This window comes from Sinocyclocheilus anshuiensis, unplaced genomic scaffold (genome assembly GCF_001515605.1).
Source record: "Sinocyclocheilus anshuiensis isolate Anshui unplaced genomic scaffold, SAMN03320099.WGS_v1.1 scaffold492, whole genome shotgun sequence".
NCBI lineage: Eukaryota > Metazoa > Chordata > Actinopteri > Cypriniformes > Cyprinidae > Sinocyclocheilus > Sinocyclocheilus anshuiensis.
In genome coordinates, this window is record NW_015558605.1 from 484,133 (window position 1) to 508,858 (window position 24,726).

The window sequence follows — 24,726 nt, forward strand, 5'->3', positions numbered from 1 at the left end:
ATCACTAATTGATGGATGTCTAAAATATAAAAATAAGGAGAAGCCTAAAACAGGCCCGAGGCCATGCCCGCGTCTGAATTATGACGTGAAAATTGTCCCGAAGCCCAGCCCGAGGGGCGTAAAAAATTCGGGGCCTGTCGGGCCTGAGCTGAAATGCAGGGCTCTAGCTCTGATCTAGCACACAGAAAACGATTTGACTGAAAATTTATCAGAAGAGATGAAAGAAAGATAGTGGTCATCTGCGCAATTCGGAAAAAGAGGCGGCTTTTCTGCATTAGGTATGTTTTTTTTTCTTTCTTTTTTTTACTCTTTGTACAGCAGTTATTGTTCATTCAAAATTAATTTTTTAATGTAGAATGTGTTACATAAATACATGAAATGTAGAACATATAAAAAAGTGCTCGTGGCTCGTCTGCCAGTGGGTGCCCCCCCACGTATAAAAGTGAAACTCCGCCTATGATTGTGCTGTTACTCCTTTCGAGCCGAAGTTCACAAAATTGGGTGTTATTTATGGGGAGTAGAATTATTTATTTATTACAATGAATGTAATCGATTAGATATCATAATATTTAGGCTATAATATTATAAATCAGGTTGGTTTGTATTGCTGACGTAATATGTAAATGATATGCGTGCGGCCCGCGAGACTTGCACTTGGACCATAGTGCGGCCCGAACCACTGGCCTAACATAAACTATGGAATATAAAAGAAGATAATTTGAGAAACATCTCAGTATATTTTGCTCACACAATGAAAGTCATTGGTAACCAAAACAGCTTTGTTACCAAGTCTTCAAAATACCTTACTTTATGTTCCACAAAAGAAAGGTTTGAAACGACATGAGGGTGCGTAAATTATGACAGAATTGTAATTTTTCGGGTGAACTAGGCCTATCCCTTTAATGTTTTAATTTTTATTATTATAATTTATTTGTTTTATGAAATTATATTCTAAATAAGAAACTGCCAGCAGGTGGCGGTAAATGTCTTAATTCCTGAATGAAGCAGCCATTTGAACGAATCGAATGAAGTAAACGGCTCTCTTTATGAATGGGGCTTTGAATCATTGGTTCACACGATTCGTTCAAAACGCGGATTCATTCAGAAACTAAACACCGCTGTGTTGCTCGAAGACGCACAACAATTCTGCTTTGGCTTTAAAGGGGTATTATGCTCTTTTACAAAGTCTTGATTTTGTTTTGGGGGTGTACTAAAACAGGCTCTCATACTAGGTTGTTCGAAAAACACATTATTTTTCACATATTTTACATTATTACAACACCTCTCTCCCCAGTCTGGCATGAACGGCTCGAATAGTTCCTGTATCAAATGAAGGCCCACCTTCTGAAATACGAAATGTGCTGTGATTGGTTAGCTGGGCCAGTGTGTGCTGTGATTGGTTAGCTGGGCTAGTGTGTGTTGTGATTGGCAGCACTCGGCGCCTGGTCGGGAAATGTCATGCCCCTTACCATAGCCACCTGCTAGCTTTAGTGTAAATATTGCATCAATATCAAATCAATTTGAGCGTGATCTAAACCCGGATGATTGTAACCACTCTAAGTTCGTCTGTCTTGGGAAAGCTAGCGTGTCTCCAACATAGTGATAACACTCGTTGCCTTCTCTAGTGCAGCTCAACCAGGTCTCGTCCCATTCGTCGATATTTGTGATATCACAAATCCCTGAAAATATGCATTGTAGTCCAAACGAGTTGTTCGTAGTAGTTTTTGAAAAGTGATTTCTGTTCAATAAAGTATATCCTTTTGAAGTGGACTTTGAGCTTTGTAACTTTGCAGATCTTTTTTATGCTCAAACAGCAACATTACAGGCTAACTAAAGTTGAAAAAGTGAAAAAGCATAATAGGATCCCTTTAAAGGTAAAGTGTTCTCTGCAAAATTGAGCAAAAATACATAATATTGTGTTTAAAATATAACACAATATCAACTTCTTATTTACTAATCTGTTATAAAAAAATCACATTTAAACTCGTGATATTCGGGACAAAATAATCTCTTGTGTAATACTGCTCTCCCTGATCGTGTGATATCGTATTATATAAATATGAGACAAAAACTCAAACGGGCATTTTTTGCACCAATATCTTGAATTTTAGGACATAACTGCATTTTTGGAGTTGTTCCCCTGCATAATATTTGTCAACAGTGAACTATATAAAATGTAAGATGATGTACAGGTCTGGGGGTGGGGCCAGTGCGTTAACTGCATTCAAATAATTAATTAGTTATGAAAAAATAACGCGATTAAATAAGTTAACGTTTTAAACTGACAGCCCTACTTTAAATGTGACAATGTTATTGGCCGACAACAGTCCGTGATGTTACTACCTGTGCAACCGTCAGAATAAAAGGGCACCTGTAGTACATCATCAACTTCTTTAGCCTTGTTCAGACTGTCGGTCCAAATCCGATTTTGGTTCATTTCCGATTGGAATCCGATCTAAATGATTGACTGTCCTCACTGTGTATCGCAACTGTTCAATTCTGATTTGTGTGTCCATGGTGCTCTTTCATTTTTCTCAGTATCTACATTCACATTTAGTCATTTAGCAGATGCTTTTATCCAAAGCGACTTACAAATAAGCACAATGGAAGCAATCAAAATCAACAAAAGAGCAATGATATGCAAGTGCTATAACAAGTCTCGGTTAGTTTAACGCAGTACACGTAGCAACGTTTTTTTTAAATTATATAATAAGTAAAAAGAAAACAGATAGAATAGAAAAAATAATAGAGCAAGCTAGTGTTAGAGGCCTTTTTTGCTTTTGTTAATTGTATAATAAATAAAAAGAAAACAAATAGATAGAATACAAAAAGATTAGAGAAGTGCTAGAGTTAGAGGATCAAATAAAGAAGGAAGAGATGTGTTTTTAGCTGATTCTTGAAGATGGCTAAGGACTCCGCTGCTCGGACTGAGTTGGGCAGGTCATTCCACCAGGAGGGAACATTTAATTTAAAGGTCTGTGAAAGTAGATGTTCACTTGCAGAACGCAAGCTTCTAGAGGGCACATAAGTCTGAAGTAATGAATTGAATGAATCTGCATTGGTTTCTATGGCAATGACGTTGCGTTTGTATGCATACACTAAAAACAACAATAACAGCAATACAGTTTGCAATACAGATGTTGTCTTATAACATGGCGACATGTTGCCGTTGCGCTGGATTCTAATAACAGATAATAATATTACATCTTATGAGGCAGTGGCGACAGAAAGGTAGGAAGTTGCATTCATGGCTTAATTCAGTGCTACCATCTCAAAGCTCAAGGAGGCTCTTTTCAGCTGGCGGAGAAAGTGGAGGCGCTGTTGGGCCTTCTTGTTGAGTGACGTGATGTTGGTGGTCCAGGTGAGATCCTCTGTAATGTGCACTCCCAGGAATTTAGTGTTGCTGACTCTCTCCACGGCCGAGCCGTCGATGATCAGTGGGGGGTGGTCAACAGAGTGTCTCCTGAAGTCCTCACAACCTCCTTTGTCTTACTCACTTTGAGGGACAGGTTGTTGACACCGCACCATTCAGCCAGCTGTGCCACTTCCTCTCTGTAGTGTGTTTCATCGTTGTTTCTGATGAGGCCTACCACAGTTGTGTCATCAGCAAACTTGATGATGTGGTTGGAGCTGAATTTGGCAGTGCAGTCGTGAGTCAGCAGTGTGAAGAGCAGCGGGCTGAGCACACAGCCCTGTGGGGCACCTGTGCTCAGTGTGGTAGTGCTGGACGTGTTGCGGCCGACATGGACTGACTGAGATCTTATAGCTAAAAAATTCAGGATACAATTACAGACGGGTAAGTTGAGGCCCAGCAAGTTTAGTTTGTTGATAAGCTGCTGAGGGATTATTGTGTTGAATGCTGAACTGAAGTCGAACAGCATTCTAACATAAGGGTCTTTCTGTTCCAGGTGAGTAAGAGCGAGGTGGAAAGTGGAGGATATTGCATTGTCCGTGGAACGGTTTGGACAGTTTGCAAACTGGAATGGGTCCAGCGTGTTTGGGAGACTGGACTTGATGTGATGCATGACTAACCTCTCAAAGCACTTTATCATGATTGGGGTTAGTGCTATGGGACGATAGTCATTCAGGCAGGACACAGGTGACTTCTTTGGTACTGGAATTATGGTGGTGGATTTGAGACACGTGGGGACGACTGCCTGGCTCAATGAGGTGTTGAAGATATTTGTTAAGACATCCATCAGCTGTGCAGCACAGTCTCTCAGTACACGGCCAGGTATGTTGTCAGGGCCCGCAGCCTTATGTGGGTTGACCCTGGACAGGGTCTTTCTTACGTCAACTGGAGAGAGACAGAGCACCTGGTCATTTGGAGATGTGTGTAGTTTTTGTGGAGGTTTGTCATTTGTATCTCAAATCGTGAGTAGAAGTGGTCGAGTGCATCTGGGAGGGATGTGTCATCGTCACTGGCCTGTGGCAGGGGCTTGTAGCCAGTGATGGTCTGAATGGCTTGCCACGGGGTCCGGGTGTCTACTGTCACTGAAGTTATTGTTGATCTTTTTGAGCATATTGATGTTTTGCCTTATTGATGCCATGAGACAGATTGGCTCTTGCTGTTTTGAGAGCTGCCTTATCTCCTGATCTGAATGCTTCATCTTGGATTTTTAGCAGCCCGCGAACCTCAGCTGTCATCCATGGCTTCTGGTTGGCTTGTGTGGTGATGGTCTTGGTGACTGCTTATATCAAGCAGTGCATAGATGATGTGACAGTCACTGTTTCGGTGTACTCTTGTAAGTCTGTGTGATTGTTGTAGGTGGCTGCCTCTCTGAACATGTTCCAGTCTGTGTCCTGGAAACAGTCCTGAAGTGCTGAGTTAGCATCGTTTGGCCATACTGTGATCTGCTTTTGAACACAATCTTTAAGAATTAGCGGTAACGTGAGATTATTTGGAGACGAAGAGACGAGATTAAAAGGCATAAAAGCACCGTCTTTAGAACCCAGAGTAGCCACTGCGTCTGACTGCACCACCATCTTGGATCAATGCAAGTTGGCATAGCAATTGTTGTATTTTACGACAACAGGGCAGAGAAGGCATTCTGCGCTGCACTTAAAAAAAAAAACCTTCCTGAGCACTGCGTCTTGTGTTTTTAGATGCAACGACGTGTTCTGTGTGGATGGCCCCTAGATCTGCACCAGAAGAATTGTCATTAACAATATTCCCTATGACCATCACCCAAGCTTCCACATGAGAATGACCCAGGCACTAAAGACAGTGGGTGTGGCCATCAGAAGGAGACAGAAATCAAACCCATGGATGAAAGGCATCTTTAAAAAGACTCAATCTGCCATGCTTTTCTCTTAGAGGAATTTGCTTTTAGAAAGGAAATTACCTCTTTTAAGCCACTGTTGATGCACCCAGGAGAACTCCTTGTTCTTATCTGTGCACAAATGAGAGGAGAACATTATAGCATGCTATAAATTTCAGCGAGGTGTGTGGAAAAAGTTGCTACTCTGTAGTGCATAAGATGTGTGTTTTGGCTCTGAAGAACAAAGTTGAATGAGTGGTGTGTCAGCCCTTCTTTTATGTCCAGGAGAGTGGCTGGACATGCAAATTCCACTTGCCAACTTCTTTGGCCTTTTCTGAATACGTAAGAAGTGTGTGGGCTACCAAGAGTAACCTCTAGTGTCAGTATTTCAACACAACAATGAAAGTGACCAACTAAAAGGAAATTTATTATTATTAAAGCTACAAAAGGTATTCAGTCAGGAGTAGTAAGGTATTTTCTCTTTTTCTTTCGTTATTTAATGTTAACCCTTTGGGCGCTAGGGATTTTTGGAAAAATGCTGGATTTTGACATCAAGATTTCAAAAGCTTGTGGCTTGAAAGGGCTTAAAGATAGAGATCTACTGTAAATTAGAAAAATGTTGGCATGTTAAACAAAGTTTATGTGGGGTGTAAATATACTAATCTAATTTGCATATTATGACGTCATCAGGGGCGGCCATCTTGAATTTCATAATATTCAGGAAATAGTAGATATTGAATTGATGTTTGAACTTATTTGCATGTTTTTTTTGGTCTTTTTTATCCTCATTCCAAATGATCAGAAAAGAGGAAACCAACAAAAAAACAAGAAAGTACCAAATTATTACTATATTTCTATACTATATAGTAGTAAAACGCATGTGAACGGTAGCCTGCTTTTTGATCAGTTCATCAGTAATATTCAGGAAATATTCAGGAAATCTGGAATTGGGTTTCAGCTGTTGGGAGTTTAGAAACTGATGAGCATATCTGTTGGTTTCATTTGTAAAAGGTTCAAATGAGGTTCCAGAAGTCATCAGTCAGAAAGAGGGACAGAAAGTCTAAGGGTGCAGCACTGGTTAAATCTTCCTCTCCTAGATAACCAACAGGCTCATCAAAGCGTTTGATCCAGTCTTGATACACTTCTTCATTTCTCAAAAAAACCCAGCCACCATTGTCATCGCTATTTCCAGCCCTATTTAGATCCAGACCACCCCTGCTGCCTCTTCCACGTCTCCCGGCTCTCCCACGCACAGCATGGCCACGTCTACCGCGGCCACTCCCACCTCTTTGGGGCGCTGGATCCAAAGAGCTAGTGCTACTTCCAGCCCTATTTCTCCTACCCCTGCTGCCTCTACCTCTAGCAACTGTTTTCCTATGGACACTACGACCACGTTCACCCCTGCCACCCCCATCCCTGTTGGGCAAAGGGTCGAAATGATCACTTGTTTGTGCTTCGTGAACACTCGCGCCTTGCACGGCGGCACCATTGCGCTGCAAAGATGTACCGGGAGAAGCGCGATTATTAGACAACCAATCATCATTTCCAAAAGGCAAATATTCCCCTTCAGAGTCAGAATCGGTGAATAACATTTGCAACACATCCTCACGGTACAACTTTTTATTAGCCATTTGGTGATTTTCTCTCACAAATCTCACAATTTACTCGCACGCTATGAACTGAACTGCTTCCGCATCAATGACACGATAGCTCACTTGCTCTGCTGTTTCCTCGAACACTTTGAATAGGAACATGACGTAATTTTGGTCTAGAATCGAAGTACTACATGTCTGCCATCTAGTGGTAGGGAATACAAATTAGATATTACACCATATTAGGAACTCCAGTCTATTTTATTAAGTATGACGTCTTGTCGCAATTTATAACACAGACATTAGTGTATATATTAGGAAGCTGTCACTTTTGGAGCTGGTGATACTTGAGTGAGGAAGGGAGTTGTGAAAGTTCAGTGCAAGGGACCTATAACTTTAAATAATTAGAAAGGTCTAAGTTTTTATTTTAAAATATCAAATTATTATGATAAAACCTGTGGCAGTAATTTCTGTTTTGTCAGAAAATCTTATGCGTCTGTTTAATTCATACTGGTAGCCAGAGGACGCCTTAGAGCAGAAACTCCCCAAGTGAGACTCACAGACATAATAGAACTTACGACATTCCAGAAAATTCCATGGACAAAGGCATCCAGTTATTGGTGAAGCAGAATAAACACTTGACTGATGTTATGAACTGAATTTGGAGTAATACCATGTCATTAAATGTTCTCTTTGTTCGACAACAGGTTTGTAAACAGGCTCATACAAATGCAAAACTGTATCGCACGCATGCTACTGTGGTATATTTATTCATCGCATGACTGTGACATGTTGCACTTTACAGCCCTGACCAAACCAGTTCCAAATTGTAGAGGTAGCTCCATGTTCAGAGACAAAATCCTCTTCAGCTTCATGTCTGCCTTGTGCTGTACTTGTTTTTGCTCTGCACGTGAGTTGCGAATGGGTTGCAGGCTTAATTGTTATTATTGTGGCAAGAGTAATTCTTATCGTGGGAAGAATTTCTACCTGTATATCACCAATGATAAGATATAGCCCATCCCTAGTTGAGGCTGATTGTGTCTCTTGGACCTTTGTGTTTTGTTTTCTTCTTCCTCTGTGGGCCGACTGAGAAAGTGGTCTTGAAGGGGTCATCGGACGCAAAATTCACTTTTACATGTTTGAACATAAATGCGTGTTGGCAATGTTTGTACACATCCACCCTATAATCATAAAAATCCACTCAGTATTTTTTTTTATCCCTATAAATAATATCCCCTTTATAAAATCAAGCCGTTCTCAGCTTTTTGGCAGTGTGATGTCACACAGACCCAGGCCCCTCCTACGATTGTTGATTGACACTTGTGTTTTACCTTAGACCCGCCCTGAGTGAGCTGGAAACAGTCTTCCATTGTTTCGACGCGGGAGCAGGTGTAGACAAGAATTGTCTCCTAAGAGATTGAGATGCTTTGTTGTTGGATGTAATAATGAACATAGCAGTTGTTATTTACTCCCAACATCTGAGTCGCTGAAGATGCAGTGGTTTACGACATTCCAGACATTACGTTTGTTTCTGAAGGGAATGCGCCCCCGATCTACCTAAATGCGTTTATGTTCGTGCAAATCATTCATGATCCAGCTTCACCTGCAGAAGTGGGTATAAGGTTCTTTTATGAATCTTTGCAAATCGCTTTTCCTAATAACATGCTAGTTAGCAAGTTCCGCAGTTAAATGCGGCTAAAGTAAACAGTAGCTGCTTCCCAAATGACGCACTATACACAGTGCATAAGTACATAGTGTATGAGTGCATAATGTACTCAACCATGTAGTGTATGAATTATATAAGGTTATTTTGTCATTCATAATCAGAGTCTGATAGCCCCTCCCCCTTCACTACATAATTAAAGCTGCGACAGTTGAGTGCATAAAGTGTCCAACATTCCACACACATTTTTTTCAGTTCTTTAAGTGCATCATCCAGGTATTTAAAGTGCACTTTTTCTTTTTGGAATTTTCAGTGTGAACACACTACTCGCACTATTCATACTACAAAACGTCATAGAATAATGCATAAGTAGCCTAATTAAAGCTGCGACTGTTGAGTGCATGAAGTGTCCAACATTCCACACTTTTGTTTTTTCGGTTATTTAAGTGCATCATCCGGGTATTTAAAGTGCTCTTTTTCTTTTTGGAATTTTCAGTGTGAAATACTCGCACTATTCATACTAAAAAAACGTCATAGAATAGTGCATATGTACGCAATTTGGGATGCACCTAGTCTCATGAGAATTGCTCGTCACCCCATGGAAGAGAGGGGAGGGGTCAGCAGAGCTCATTAGCATTTAAAGAAACGCACTAAAACGGGTTGCTGTGTGCAGAGCTGTTTTTGGCTAGGTAAAAAGGGTGTTGTTTTACACTACCATTGAGAAATTTTAACCAAAGTACAGTGTTTCCCACAGACTAACACTTTATTTGTGGCGGCATATATATGCAAATTCATTCTCTGCCAGCAGGAGGCGCTTAGAGCAGGAGAAATAAAGGTTTCCCCGGTAACGGCTGTATACAAAGCAGGGCTCCGCTCACAAATGCTGCTTTATCAGACATTACATGCAAAATAAAAATAAAAATGACATCAAAAATGTTCTGAAGACAGTCGGTTTCCTTCACAGATACAGTGATATAAAAAACACCCACATCGGGCTTCGATTTTGAAATGCGCAGTTCTCGTGTTTATTCAACGAAGTATAAGCCTTTTGGAAAATCTATTTGTGGCGATCAGTTTGATATTGTGGCAGGCCGCCACAAATAAATCAATGTATGGGAAACACTGAAAGTATGTTGTAGACTGTTCATTAATCATATCAACTTGTGCATCCGATGACCCCTTTAAAAGTCTTGTATACTCAAAAAAATAAATCGTTGGTGCAACTTAATTTAATTATTAAACCCATTTCCACGCATTTGAATCATGTTAATCTGAACTTAATATAGGTAAATAGAACCAAAGAGCGAAATTCATCTTCAACCAATGAGATCAAATCATGTTCATTGGAATTATCTTGTGGATTTAACTTGTACACAACTTACTCTTGTTGAGCCAATTAATTTTAACCACTTAATTACGGCAACCAGAAATGTTTTAACTGAACAACTTTATTTACTTTAACCAGCTTATAATTACTGCTATTTCCACCTAAATGTATTTTAATGTACAAATAAATTAAATGCTTAATGTAAATGTCTTAAGTCTTTCTTTATTCCAATTTCAAAAGAAAAAGACAACAACTACTGTTCAGTGCTGAGCTGTTTTCAAAAGTTTAAATAAACCACAATAGTATTTTTAAAGTTTCAGCTAGGTTGACATTTAAGTAATACAAAGAAACAAACTACAATGCAAAATACAAAAAAGAGGACTAACAATATTGATATTACAATAAAAAAATCTGCTCAGTGTTGAGCTTAGAACAAGATAGTACAGGATCAACTTACTCCAGCATCTTGTTCCTCAGGGCATGCACATTTGATGAAAGTCTGCGTCCTTCCAGGCTGAAGAACACTTTCTGGATGATCTCAAATATAGATTTGAGTCCTCATGGGTAGCTAAGGTTAAAGGCATAAATGAGTCTGAATAACATGGCCACTGCCACAGCTGCATTCCTCAAAGAAATGAGAACGTCAACCCCTTCTGATCCACTGGGTCATGTCCTTCATGTCAAACAATGCAGACCCCAATTACTGTCTGCTTCATGGCTTCTTTGGCAATCAACCAATCACAATCCTGTGCAAAACATACAAAATATGCTGCATTTGTATGACATCTAATATTTGATGCAGTACAGGAAATAGATGAAAGTGAACTAGATGATGAAAGAGATAAGCATTTGCTTACATTGTACTCCTTGAACAGCTGTCATCATTCAAGCATACACACAATTTGAGGATGCATTCTCTTTGCACGTCTATGCTGTTAATCTGTAAAAAAAAGAATTAAACAACTTGCAATAAATGTATATATCTGACATTACAATATTGATAACCAAATTGCAGTGTATAACCAAGTATATACAAAAAAAAGAAAAGATCGGTGTGATTTTTTTTTCATGTACCAACCTGTGAAATGGGCTGCATGTTTTTTAATTGTTCAGCCAGTGACTGTCCAGTGGGACTGCTGTAAGATTTCACCTTTTTTCAGGGCAAGTCAGAATTAGATCAAAGAGAACATGCTGTAGCCTTTGCAATCAGGAACAACCTGCTGGGAAGTATTGTTCCTCCAAAATCCACAGCATTATCAGTGCTTAGCAACCAACCCTGACTTACACTGACTGAAAGAGAACTTGTCCTTTGTTTCAGCTGTCACATTCTGTGTTACATCAACATAATAATGAATAGGGTCTCACTTGGGAGCCCCAATCATTAAAAAAACAGACCACTGAACATTGGCGAGTGGAATTTGCAAGCCTAGCCACTCCTCCATACACACGGGTTTATAAGGAGGTAGCATGCATCCACTCATTCCGATTTTTGCTTCAGAGCCTAGTGGTTGTCATAGTAAACACTCATTCATTCACCTTGAGTAAATGGAAACCCTATCACTGGAGATTTTGTTTAAACTGCAGACTGCTTGAACAAAGAAGTGGCTTGGCACTCGCACATGTTCATTGGCCTGTTTTTTACTACTCAGAGGTGTTTGGGGCTCCAAAGTGACACCCCATACATCAGTATGTAAATGTAACATCTCTGTTGCTTCCTTCATGGAACAAGGGTTACAAAACTAATCGAGAAGTTCTATGATGTTCTCAACATCGTCAACAGTGTCCCATCAAATCAGCCACAGTTTTTGCTTGGTAACTTTAATGCTAGAGTGGGCACTGACCACAATTCCTGAGCAACTTGCTTGGGAAAGTGTGGTGTTGGCAGGATGAACAGAAGTGGGAAACGCCTACTTGAGTTCTGCTGCCACCAAGGTCAGGTCATTACTAACACTTTCTTTAACATAAAACCACAGGATAAAGCTTCCTGGAGATACCCAAGAAGTAATACTTCGTTACAGTAATTAAATATTTTTTTGGGAGTATTTGTACTTGAGTTTTTATATTTCAGCCAACTTTTACTTTTACTCCACTACATTTCCTAATTAAAATGTATACTTTTACTCCGATTCATTTCCCCGAAGCATATTCGTTACTACAAAATAGTCAGAAGAACACGGACTGCAGGAAAACAGGTTTACGAATCAGTGGTCTGGCGTCTGCATGTTAGACTCCTAAAAACACAGCGCACAACTGCAGATGATTTCATTTTCCACTCAAGTTGAATCTGGGGTGTGTGATATACAGTATATCTTCTGCGATGATAATATGGTAAGTGTTGTTGTAATGATGTGCGATCTGACATTATCGAGTATATCACCAACTCACACAAACAGACAGAGTGCATGCACGTGATGTATTAGTCTATTAAAACTCAAAATTCAAGGCATTCTAAATTGTAGACCGCAAAAATGCTTCTGTATGCTTTTATGTTTATAGAGTGCACGCACGTTGATTTATTAGTCTATTAAAACTCAAAATTCCAGGCATTCTAAATTATAGACGGCAAAAATGCTTCTGTATGCTTTTTATATTTATATAATTTAATATAGTTAACTTAATCTATATCACACAAAGAGTTCCGTTTTTCTGCAGATATCAGCATAACAAATTTAATAATCATTTTAGACAAGTTCAGTAAAGTTAGCAATAAGTGACTTGCGTTTTAGACATAATATTGCTTGTTTTTGCTAAATTTTGCTGACAAAAATAGTTCCAAACAAACATCACAGCACTGTTTTGCGTCTCTGAGCAATGAACGGTGTTTACTTATTGAATGAATCAGCTTTTTGAACGCACTTCAAGAAACAGTTGTTTGGTCCCCTACACCCTTCAACCTTTCAAAGCTCTCACTCCGGAGGGTAAACCCTTTGAAGGGATTAGGGCGTAGGGATGAGCCCTTCCAAATGGAACGCAGGGAGAGTCAAATGCTTTGTTCCTGAATGAATTAGCCATTTGAACGAATCTGTTGAATCTCAATGACTCACTCATTAACAGTCACTTGCTGTCACCTACTGGCGGTTTTAATTTCACATTTTGACTAATTTTTTTCATGTTTTAAAATAATTTCAAGTATCAGTATTCAACGTTTTATGTTAAAAACAAAACATTATTTATCCAAATGTAACTGTAGGTTAAATGCATCCATGTCCCCTCTGAGATACATTAAACTGTGTAAATATATAGTTTAGTCATGAAACACTAGATGGTGCAGGCTGACGGGTTGTTAACGTAACTGATGATATTCAGAGAGTTAAACGACTTGGCACAAGCTGATTGGTTCATGCTGCATATGCAGCCAATGAGCTTACTGCCTTGCATTTATATGGCTTGCTAGCATTCACTTGAGATTCCTGCATGAAACCCTCCACCTTCCCCAGCTCCACCTGTATAGATCTGCTACGGGTTATTTTATATGCTATTTGTGCAGCAGCAGCATGTCTTAAATACTCACGGCACCGTATCGCCGTATGCATTGGCAGTAGCAAGTTCCTGTACTTGCTTGCAGCAGCAGCAATAATCTACAACTACAGCAATAACCAACAGCAGCAGCAATTAAATAAAACTATTTTTCTAGTCAACTAGTAGTCATTCATTTTAGCCATTAGTCGATTAATTGCACATTTATATTAGATCATTTTTCAGCATCTGGCGAAGCCGATATATTGAAAGGTTATTTGCTCAAATCTCATTTTTGATTGTAAAGCTGTAGTCCCTGTAACTGAATTATGACCTATCGTTGTTTTGTTTGTTTTTCCAGTTTGGTCGGAGCTGGTTGAACTTGATGGCAGCGCTGACCAGCATGTGGAGGCTGGTGTGTCCATCGAGGTGGTTCCTCCTACACCTCAGAGCAGAGCCCTGAATACACCCGCTCCTCAGAGCACCTCAGAGAGAAAAAAGCTGCTCAAGCCAAGCCTCTCTTCCCAGCGCACCACCACTCTACATCAGGTCAACAACGTAACTGCAGAATGAAGAATTCACTGCTGTGGCTCTATTTCAGTGTTTCTCAAACCTGTCCTAGGGACCCCCAAAACAGCACATTTTGTATGTCTCCCTGATTGGTTACACCCATTTCAGGTCTTGTAGTCTCTGCTAATGAGCTGAAGAGTTCAATCAGGTGTGTTTGATGGGGGAGACATACAAAATGTGGAGTGCTGGGGGGTCTGTAGGACAGGTTTGTGAAGCACTGCTCTTGTTGTTATTAAAGGAATAGTTCACCCAAAAATTTAATTTTGCTGATAATTTACTTAACCTTATCTACATCTTGAATGGCCTGAGGGCATTTTTTCGTTGGAACAGATTTAGAGAAATTTAGCATTGCATGGATGGACCTTGTGAATGAGTGAAATAATTAAAGTGATTTAGATACATCATTTAGATTAATAATTTAATTATAACTTATATACTCTGTTTTTTATTTTTTGTTAATTTATTCTTTAATATTTGGTTACATGTTATTTTTAGTGTAATTATACATTTAAGTACTGAGTAATATTAACTACATGTGCTTATTATATGGTTAGGGTTAGGATTAAGGTTTGGCTTACTTGCATGCAATTATGGATGATTTTTTGTTATTATAATAGTAAGTACATGTAACAAGGTCACCGTAAAATAAATTGTTAGCTAATATTTTAGTGCATTTCACACAGAAAGGAAAATGGATCCTTGTATGCCATCACATGTATATTGCCAGAAAGTTGATCTGCCCTCAGTAAAAATAGAGGTGCAAAATATGCAGAGGTGTTCATTTACACATAAACTAAATTGGTAATTTGTTATTTAGATAAAAAAAAAAAGGTAATTATTTATTTTGAATGGCATACAACATAGATTTAATCATAATAAAACGATTTCAATATGTAATTTTTATTTTATGTTTTGCAATTAAATAAAAAAAAATAAAATATGCATTGTCTAATTGGGTACTTAAAGAGATGCTCCACCCAAAACTAAAAATTTTCTCATTTACTCACCCTCATGTCGAAGATGTATAACTTTTTTCTTAGATTTATATATACCATGTACGAGTTCATATAATACAAGAGAATGGATTTCTTAAAGTTGAAATTTTCTGACATCTATGGTCAAGAGAAAGTTATCGAGCATATATATCTTGTAATCATAAAGTTTATTAGTGAGAAGTTGGAGTCTTGTCCACTTTTCTCTTTTTACAAAAAAACAAAAAAACAGTTGATTTCTTACATTCATTTGAATACAAAAAAGGGCAAACGCTGTCACTGGTTGTTGAATTGTTTTATTCCATATACACTGTTTTTTGGGGGAAATCGTTCTAAACACAGACATGCTGCATCACTGCACAGCTCCAGATGATAAAGTCTGAGGGCAAAACAACCAAGAGGTGAGAGATGTGAAGAACACAGAAACAAGGGAAATTCAGTAGTATGGAAGATTTCAAGAAACAGACATTATGTGCATATCGCACTATTGTTTTTCTAACTTTATGAACATAGGTAACCAACCAAACTTCATCTCATTATATCACACTGACATTGCCCTTTTCAATATTTTCAGTCATGTGAAAATACAGTACGCAGGTTATTTTCTGACTGTCATGTTAACCCTGACGAACGCGTCATGTGCGCATATTATATACACACACATATACAAGAGCTGACCAAACAACATAAACAACAAACAATATATTAATACAAAGGCTCTAATACACAACAGTACCCTTTCCCTTCACACAGTACCTTCAGTAATTATTTTAATGCCTGTATAGTGGGACCCTGCACCTCAGGATTGAGGCCAGAAACAAGCCTTATGCAAACATAGGTACAAATATGCCATCAATACATTACAAGTGAGCTCCTCATTGTACTCTAGGTTAAGTTACCTTCAAATACTGCCTGTGCCATAAAACCATACATTTTAGTGTTCAGGTAGATAACTTTTAACAGTGTAACTAAGTTATTTTCTCCATACTGCTCCACCAGGACAGTAGTAGACATAAAAAAGTGACCACTGGAGGACAAAGTTCATGCTAATGCGTGCTATAGCACCCCTTGTGACAGTTCTGAGAATGCAACATGTAAAGTACTTGCATTGTGTTACGAACTGCACTTTGATACGTCAAATGCAACAACGCAAAGCGTGCGCTCACATAGTTGCATATCTTTGAGCAAGGTAGAAATCTAATGCTATGACCTTCAGAATCTGGGGATGAGATGACACGAGTTATTTGGAAAAAAAAAACATTCCAACTACCCCAGTTTGTAGCATTTTCCATCAAAATGACTGTAAATCATTTTGATAAACGGCATGAGAACTTTATTTTTCTGGGCTCTCTGTATTATCTCAGTGAGAATTTATTACATTTTCCTCATGCACCGTAAGACAGTGGCCCTCCAGGAGCAGAGTTCAACTCCAACCCCAATTAAACACACCTGGGGCCTCATTTATAAAATGTTGCGTATAAACAGTCCTAAATTTGTTCTAAGATAATTTCTCAAAAGTGCATAGGTGCGATTCAGAGAAAAACGAACGTGCGCACAAAAACACGTGCGTACGCCTCTCTTCCAGATGTGACATTTATAAATCGCAAATGATCTTGAAATTGTGTGCAGCTGACTGGTGTCAGATCTCCGCCTTGTAAACGCCCCCTAATTAATATCATTACCATATAAAAGAGCACACGCCAATATCCGAATTTCTATGCTTGAGAATAACGCGCACAAAGAAAAGTCTGAAATATAGGTCCTGCTGGCGGAGGTAGAGGCTCGTGCAGCAACGCTTTTTATTTAATAATGTGTAATTATTCTGCAGACAAACAATGTGTGTGTGGTTATACTTTTTTCTATTGACTATTATCAAAATGACTACTTCTAGAAATAATAATAATAATTATAAAACGATTAGGTTTCCAAAAGTAAGAAGAAACTACGAATTCAAGTATAATTTTCAGTCATCTTATAAAAAGTGAGCCATCCTACTTTTAAAATCACTTGCCAGTTAACAATGTTATCGAATAGAATATATTAAAACCGATATATTAGACGACAGGCCTATTCTTAAAGGCTACACAGACAAAATAGTCGGAGATGCGTTTATGCATGTTTTTTTTTCTATTTTACGCATTAGTAGTAAATCAAGACTTAGCAAGTTCTCTTGTAAAATTAAATAAAAAACCATGGAATAAACTGTGTACAGAAAGCGAATAAAGAAGGCTACTAAAAAGGTCAGTTTAATCTTCACAAAAACTCTGGTTAATAAAGAATCTGACTACACTGCACAATTAATCTCTTACACTGCATCTTTGTTGCTTAATAATAAAAGCGGTGTACGTGCAAGCACCGAATTCATCATATTGCAGCTTAGATGTTCAAATAGCTGCAGTACTCCGACTTTGCCACAAGGAAAAGTGCGTACGCCTGCTCAGACCCTGACGTGGCGGTAAGTACTTTTCCACGTCAAAGACCGTTTTTATAAATATGAACGTTGCCGTGGATTTTAGCGTACGCACACTCTAAGATCAAATCTGTGCGTACGCACATTTTATAAATGAGGCCCCAGCAATCCATCATAACTTATCGAAGTAAACTGCTATTGATGACGTGTAATTTACATCTTTGCATTCTCAGAGTATAACTGTTATTAATGGCAGCGTATTATTTGCCTTTGGTACCTTGTATAACCAGGGGAGGTGGGTGGAATCAAACTCTGAATTGGATTAAGAAATCAACCAAATGTTCACACTTGGTTTTGTGAAAACCAATATATATTACAGTTCAGTATTAGGCTGTTTGTGTCATGTGGTTTAGGACTCTGCATGCATAACTATAAAGGAAATCATAGTTATTCCCTACAACTCCCTGTCCCTTTCGGAAGGTTACAGCACAGTATAAGGAGCAAACATCAATGACAAAAACACTTTCAGAACACAGCTGGTACCACAGTTCTCTGATCTCTTATACTGTGGCCATGTATATACTGCAGCCGTCACTCTTTTCAGTGCCTAAAGGGGCAGTTCACCCAAAAATGAAAATTCTGTCATCATTTACTCACCCTCACAGCAAAATACAGCTCATCTCTTTTTGTACATAAAATAAAAATCTATGCGAATTTAAACATCTCAAAGTAATCCATACAACTCCAATTATTTAAATCAAATTTCTGGATTTCTTTACTGTTATTTCCTTTTTGAAGCTTAAAATCTCTGGACCCCATTGACTATAAACAATGATATGTAGCCTACTTGGGCTCTAATGTTAGTTAGGTGAAAAATTGTTAACACACACACACACACACACACACAAATGTATTAAAGTTAGCAACACAAAATAAACCTATTAACAGTGATATAGTTATCAAGCACTGTAACTTATGTGGGTAACATTAGGAGTTATCACTCCCAAAACTTACAGTGTGTATATGGCCATTTAGACGCAGTTTTTAAATCACAATTCAGACTAGCACACCTAACCCTTGTCCTCACCTCCCTCATTTGCTTTGTCATCAGTTATTTCCACTGGGATCTAGGTATCTGAAGGTTAATTGTTTAACTGTTAAACAGAGCAGAGCTCAAAACTGATTAAATATTTCGCTGCTCCAGTGGCGAAATGCAAGAACAATTTGATTTATAAAAATACAGCCCATTTGCAACAAGGTGTTGTATAGAATTGAGTGAGATTTGAGCTAAAAAAGTCCATAGAAGAACGCTAAAGATTTGTCACAGCATGTTGCATGGGGATTGGCGCTACAGTTGCACGCACGCCAGTCATTCATACACAGACAACTCACGAAATTAAAAAAAAACTTTGACCAGAGAAATCCAAATACTGTATCTAGTTATCACAGAATGATAAAATGTCCAAGTTTTACTGCACAATCACCACTGCAGTACAGACAGATCTGTAAATTCTTCATGTAACATACAGAGCCCAATTTGACTTCAGGGTGAATCTGAAGCCAGAGCAAGATAAATATTTAGCTGTATCCGAGATGGTGATAAAAATTAAAATACTGTTGGAATGAAAAGCTGATTTAATGGAGAAATGTGTGAAACTGCATCAATACTTTTACCAGTACACTAACTCCAAATCACTACAGCTATTGATGGTGCAAAGAGTAGTACAGTTTTAACATCCTTCTATCATGCTGGCCAAATTGCTCACACACACACACACCCACACCATCATCCGAGTCCTTTATTTTAGTCTCACTGGAGCAATGGCGGCTTTTAATGTTGTTCCTAACTGTAAGTCCGCATTCACTTGGGAGATTTTTTTTTTCTTTTTCTCTTACACCACTTTTCCATTCACCCTTCTTCCAGACTCCTTTACCAAAGCTGTCTTCCTGTATATGTGGGAGGTGCGGATGGAACCTGTGACAATAAGAAACAAAATTATCCAATTAGAAGCAGGCAGGTTTAAAGACCAGACATTTACAGAAGATAAGTGGTGTTTCATAAGTGGGAAAACACCTCTCAAGTGCATTACACAGAACATACAATCTGTCAGCACGTGAAGAGGCTGACTGTCACTGCTCTCCAAACTGGTCCTTGCCATCTAGTGATGCCTTCGGCTTGCATAGTTGAGGTTTAAAAGACACTTAATAGTCAATAATATTTTCAATTTCATGGCACCGACACAATTGGATGAGAACAAAACTTGAACTGAATTTAGCGGAATAACGAGTTGCTTACAGCTGAATTGAACTTGTTCAAAATTCACACTGTTTTTGAACTGAACTGAATCATTACTGAACTGGCTAGAGCTGAATAATGACACTACTGTAGGGTGACCATACATCCTCTTTTCCCCGGACATGACCTCTTTTTGGACCTAAAAAATGCGTCCGGCCAGGATTTCTAAATCGCCCAAAATGTCCGGGATTTGGCTTTTGCTTTCTACAGTCGCCATTAATTGTGTGCGTTTTGTATTCAAGCCCTGCACGCTGTTTTCTTAATCCCGCTCCCGCTGAATTTCTGGCCTGCTCCCGCAAACATTCTAATATTGAATATAATTTTCAACATAACACCGACTATGACGTTACAGTCGGGATCATTAATGTTTACGCCCCCAACATTTGCATAATGTATACCAGCCCATGTTCTAGTCCAGCCGGACCTGCACAGCCGAATCATCGATGCAGTGTTGCCAGATATTGCTATTAAAACAAACAAAAACGATAAATAAATAAAAATAAAGCTAAATTATTTAAAACCTTTTGCAATTATAAAGATAAAGATATCGCTGACCTTAAACTGCAACTTTCTATTTTATTGACTTTCTAAAGTGGAAAAAAAAACGCTTATAACAGCTGGATCTGGCAACACAGAGGCTGCGTCCACCATAGATATGTATAGATGCCCCATTCGACCGCTCCGGGCATGTAGATGTGGCGCCATCTTGGAACGGTCAACTTCACATCATTCACCATACTGTAGGTTCTCACAGAGCCGTTGAGCCGTTCTATGCAGGATTGTGGCATCTTTCGAATATTCAGTGATTACTGTGGTGAATGACATCAAGTTGACCATTACAATATGGCGGACGGCTTATGTATAGCAGCCCATAGAAACAGTCGCTAATGAGGCATCTATGTGTATATATATATCTATGGCGTTCACGCCCTCACTCACAACTCTCTCTCAAGCCTCGTTCACTCCACCAGCGTCTCACAGCGATCATGTTCATACCACAGATGCTAAACATTCTTGTAATATCTCTCAAAATCTGTCTCTTCGTCTGATACAGGCTCAAACATATAAGGTTGGATGCATAATCTCTCCATCGTTCACGCCGGACAGTAGAGATCTGTTTGCTGTGTGAGCTACTGAAATGAGCCGCGCTGTCAAACAGCCAATCAGAGCAGAGCTCAACATTATTATTCATTACCCTTCCAAATAAGGTAATAACAGACCATTTCATTCTAGGGACAAATCCTAGGGTTGTAAATGGACCGTTTCTGAAGATTTTTTACCCTTACCTATGCCACATACCTTCTATGTAGATATCAGAGAACAATTTAAAATATTGTATCAGTGCATTCTATGGCACCTTTAAGAAACATACCAATACCAAATACTCATCTCACATGTCACAATGTCAAGTAGACCTATCAAGCTACAGGCCTGGTCAGTCAGACTTTCAGCAGAACAAAGATAAATAAATGTGCTCCTTCAGTTGAGCAGCAGTTTTTCTTAAGTCTTTAAAGAATTCATATTCCATAATGTTTAAGTAACAGCTGGGTAGTATCACTGCCATACCATGTCTCTCAGTTGCAAGTTTGAGAAACAACTAGAGAACTTCTTGGAGAGTTCATACAGAAGATACTTGAAAATTACCAAGCAGAGCTACCACCTCCTCTACAGGATAGCCAAGAATGCTGGTATCTTCCACCATTTGGTGTGTACCATCCCAAAAATACAGAGCAAATCAGAGATATAACTAACTCTAGTGCAGTTTGATGGAGTATCTCTCAATAACGTACTGCTGCCTGGCCCTGACCTTGACCTTAACAATATCCTGTTAGGTGTCCTCATAAAGATTTCAAAAGGATCTGGTTACTGTTACAGCTGACATACAGCAATGTTTTACTGCCTCTTGACCTGTGAAGTCTGTTGTGACGTTTTAAACTTTCTGTGGCATTGTGACAATGACTAAAGTGGGTGTGGAAATTCATTGATCAGCTCTTCCTCTGAAGGAAATTACTTTAAAGGATTATCTACAGAGGAAGAGTTGATCAATGTACTTAAAATGGCACAATAGATGCTAGCTGTCTCAAAGCTCAGGCTTCATAAAATTACTGCAAACAGGGACAAAGCAATGGACACCTTCCCAAATAAAGACCTGGTTAAACACATTTAATACTTCCACCTCTCCATGGATGACTATCCCTGCTGTCGCTGTACACAAACACACTGCCCAGAAGGCAACAGTGACAATATGAAGTGTCTTTTAAACCCCAACTAAGCAAGCCAAATGTGACGGTGGCAAGGAACCCAAACTCCATTAAGTGTCAGAAATGGAGAAAAAAAACCTTGCAAGAAACCAGGTTTAGTAACAGAACCATTTCTTCTCTGGCCTCAATGAATGAACATGGTAGGGCTGCCCTCGACTAAAGATTTTTCTGGTCGACTAGTAGTCGTTCATTTTAAGCATTAGTCGACTAATCGCACATTTATTAATAAACAATTTAAATCGTTATCATGAGCCTTTAATTGCCTACATAGCCTATAAGCGCTCAAGCACACATTCACAGAAGTGAGTACACCCCTCACATTTTTGTAAATATTTTATTGTCATTTCTTCAGTGTTGTCACATGAAAAGCTATACTTTGCTACAATGTAAAGTAGTGAGTGTACAGCTTGTATAACAAAGTGTCATTTCTTCAGTGTTGTCACATGAAAAAGCTATACTTTGCTACAATGTAAAGTAGTGAGTGTACAGCTTGTATAACAAAGTGTCATTTCTTCAGTGTTGTCACATGAAAAAGCTATACTTTGCTACAATGTAAAGTAGTGAGTGTACAGCTTGTATAACAAAGTGTCATTTCTTCAGTGTTGTCACATGAAAAAGCTATACTTTGCTACAATGTAAAGTAGTGAGTGTACAGCTTGTATAACAAAGTGTCATTTCTTCAGTGTTGTCACATGAAAAAGCTATACTTTGCTACAATGTAAAGTAGTGAGTGTACAGCTTGTATAACAAAGTGTCATTTCTTCAGTGTTGTCACATGAAAAAGCTATACTTTGCTACAATGTAAAGTAGTGAGTGTACAGCTTGTATAACAAAGTGTCATTTCTTCAGTGTTGTCACATGAAAAAGCTATACTTTGCTACAATGTAAAGTAGTGAGTGTACAGCTTGTATAACAAAGTGTCATTTCTTCAGTGTTGTCACATGAAAAAGCTATACTTTGCTACAATGTAAAGTAGTGAGTGTACAGCTTGTATAACAAAGTGTCATTTCTTCAGTGTTGTCACATGAAAAAGCTATACTTTGCTACAATGTAAAGTAGTGAGTGTACAGCTTGTATAACAAAGTGTCATTTCTTCAGTGTTGTCACATGAAAAAGCTATACTTTGCTACAATGTAAAGTAGTGAGTGTACAGCTTGTATAACAAAGTGTCATTTCTTCAGTGTTGTCACATGAAAAAGCTATACTTTGCTACAATGTAAAGTAGTGAGTGTACAGCTTGTATAACAAAGTGTCATTTCTTCAGTGTTGTCACATGAAAAAGCTATACTTTGCTACAATGTAAAGTAGTGAGTGTACAGCTTGTATAACAAAGTGTCATTTCTTCAGTGTTGTCACATGAAAAAGCTATACTTTGCTACAATGTAAAGTAGTGAGTGTACAGCTTGTATAACAAAGTGTCATTTCTTCAGTGTTGTCACATGAAAAGATATAATAAAATATTTACAAAAATGTGAGGGGTGTTACTCACTTCTGTGAGATACTGTATAAAGCTTGCCACAGCGCACCGCAGAAATAATGATTATGAATGTGTCAGGGAAAAACAGTAAGGAGGCTGCATAAACATTTTAATTTATTGATACACTATGGTGCTTTCTTTGTTCTCGGTTTAAGAGATGAAGTCGGCGACACTGACTCATCTCCACAGCAGTGGGATGCGCCTGTATGCATGTTTTATACGGATTACATAATCTGAGAATATTTGTTTTCTATTTGAATTGGTTTATTTGAAAGTAGACATTTCGCTCTCTATAGATATGTTTTCCTATCTGTAAGGCAAGTATACACTACTCTGTCTAGGACTTTAGGTGTTTAGGTCTTCACTGTTGTCTCAAGGTTTTTCCATAACAAATCTTTAAGTATTTGATGCATTTATTTTTAATCACTAGTTAGCTGAGTTTGAGACTCATTTCTTGCAAATTTTAAGTCTTTACACTACGTGCCATTCATACTTCTACAAAAAAAAAAGATTTGAATACATTCACCTCTGTGGTGGTTGGTGATGTTTGGTTTAGCTTTTGAACTGGTTCTACATTCACATTTGCACATTGCTTCGTTCTCTTTGAGCAGAAATATTGCTCTTGTTTGGATAAATGTTAATTCAGCTTTTGACAAGGCTTTGGCTGCAGCGTTGCATTGTTGGCAGGTTTTGTTCTATTTATAGTTGGGTCAAGGCAGAGAAAACAATTTCCTCCCCCCACCAAAGAGACATTTACTCTCTTCCATATTACATCACTCAAGAACCAAATGTTTAAGGAAAACAACATTCGTGCACTGAAAAATCTGGCCAATAGTTTGTCAAATCAATGGTATGACCAAAAACTCAAAACTTGTCTTTTTTAAATGTAAATTTGAATTGGCATTGTATAAACCTACAGTATATGATGCAAATTTCAAATTCTCAAATTTATATATATTTGATGTGAAATCATAAACATTTTGCAAACCATAAATTGTTCCCAGCATATTTCATGGTCAAGTTCAGAGTACTTTTGTGGACATAAGAAAAATTAAGCATTTTATATGTTAAAGAAAATTAAACTACAAAAATCTAAATCTTTTATTTAAGGGACTTGCAAGCTGTTTCAAGCAAACTATAAAATATATTGCACGAAATATTTGTGTCAGATTATAAATAATGGATAAAAATAATATTTCTGAATAATATTTATTATATTTCTGAATAATGATCTTTTTTCTAAATAATACTTTGTTTCATTCGCACATTGTTTACATATTGAGCCATGAAATCAAGCGTAGCGTTAGTTCTGGCAGGTCACGTTAGTCAAGCTCGCATCAGCAGACTCTCAGCTGATCCCCATCTACCTATAGGAATACGACACCTATCTAAGCATATATATATATATATATATATATATA

The 24,726-nt window shown here is 38.3% G+C and overlaps 3 protein-coding genes and 1 long non-coding RNA gene across 8 annotated transcripts in view; 3 read left to right on the forward strand and 1 right to left on the reverse strand.

Moving 5' to 3' along the window:
* The window catches only part of iqck (IQ motif containing K), a 31,680-nt gene extending 17,565 nt beyond the window's left edge, over positions 1-14,115 (forward strand). For all 3 annotated transcript variants that reach the window (XM_016476003.1, XM_016476005.1, XM_016476004.1), the window contains one exon: positions 13,661-14,115. In XM_016476003.1, the coding sequence (XP_016331489.1) occupies positions 13,661-13,872 (212 nt within the window). In that variant the 3' untranslated portion in view covers positions 13,873-14,115. The remainder of the gene's footprint in view (positions 1-13,660) is intronic.
* LOC107680186 (gastrula zinc finger protein XlCGF57.1-like) overlaps positions 1-24,726 on the forward strand; it is a 398,670-nt gene that overhangs the window by 297,462 nt on the left and 76,482 nt on the right. The gene's annotated exons all lie outside the window — the stretch shown is intronic.
* LOC107680213 (uncharacterized) overlaps positions 15,147-24,726 on the forward strand; it is a 16,415-nt gene continuing 6,835 nt past the window's right edge. The window contains exons 1-2 of the long non-coding RNA XR_001633128.1: positions 15,147-15,800; positions 15,866-15,867. This is a non-coding gene — a long non-coding RNA (uncharacterized LOC107680213). The remainder of the gene's footprint in view (positions 15,801-15,865; positions 15,868-24,726) is intronic.
* The window catches only part of LOC107680195 (G-protein coupled receptor family C group 5 member B), a 34,707-nt gene continuing 28,522 nt past the window's right edge, over positions 18,542-24,726 (reverse strand). For both annotated transcript variants that reach the window (XM_016475983.1, XM_016475982.1), the window contains one exon: positions 18,542-19,246. In XM_016475983.1, coding sequence (XP_016331469.1) covers positions 19,202-19,246 — 45 coding nt within the window. In that variant the 3' untranslated portion in view covers positions 18,542-19,201. The remainder of the gene's footprint in view (positions 19,247-24,726) is intronic.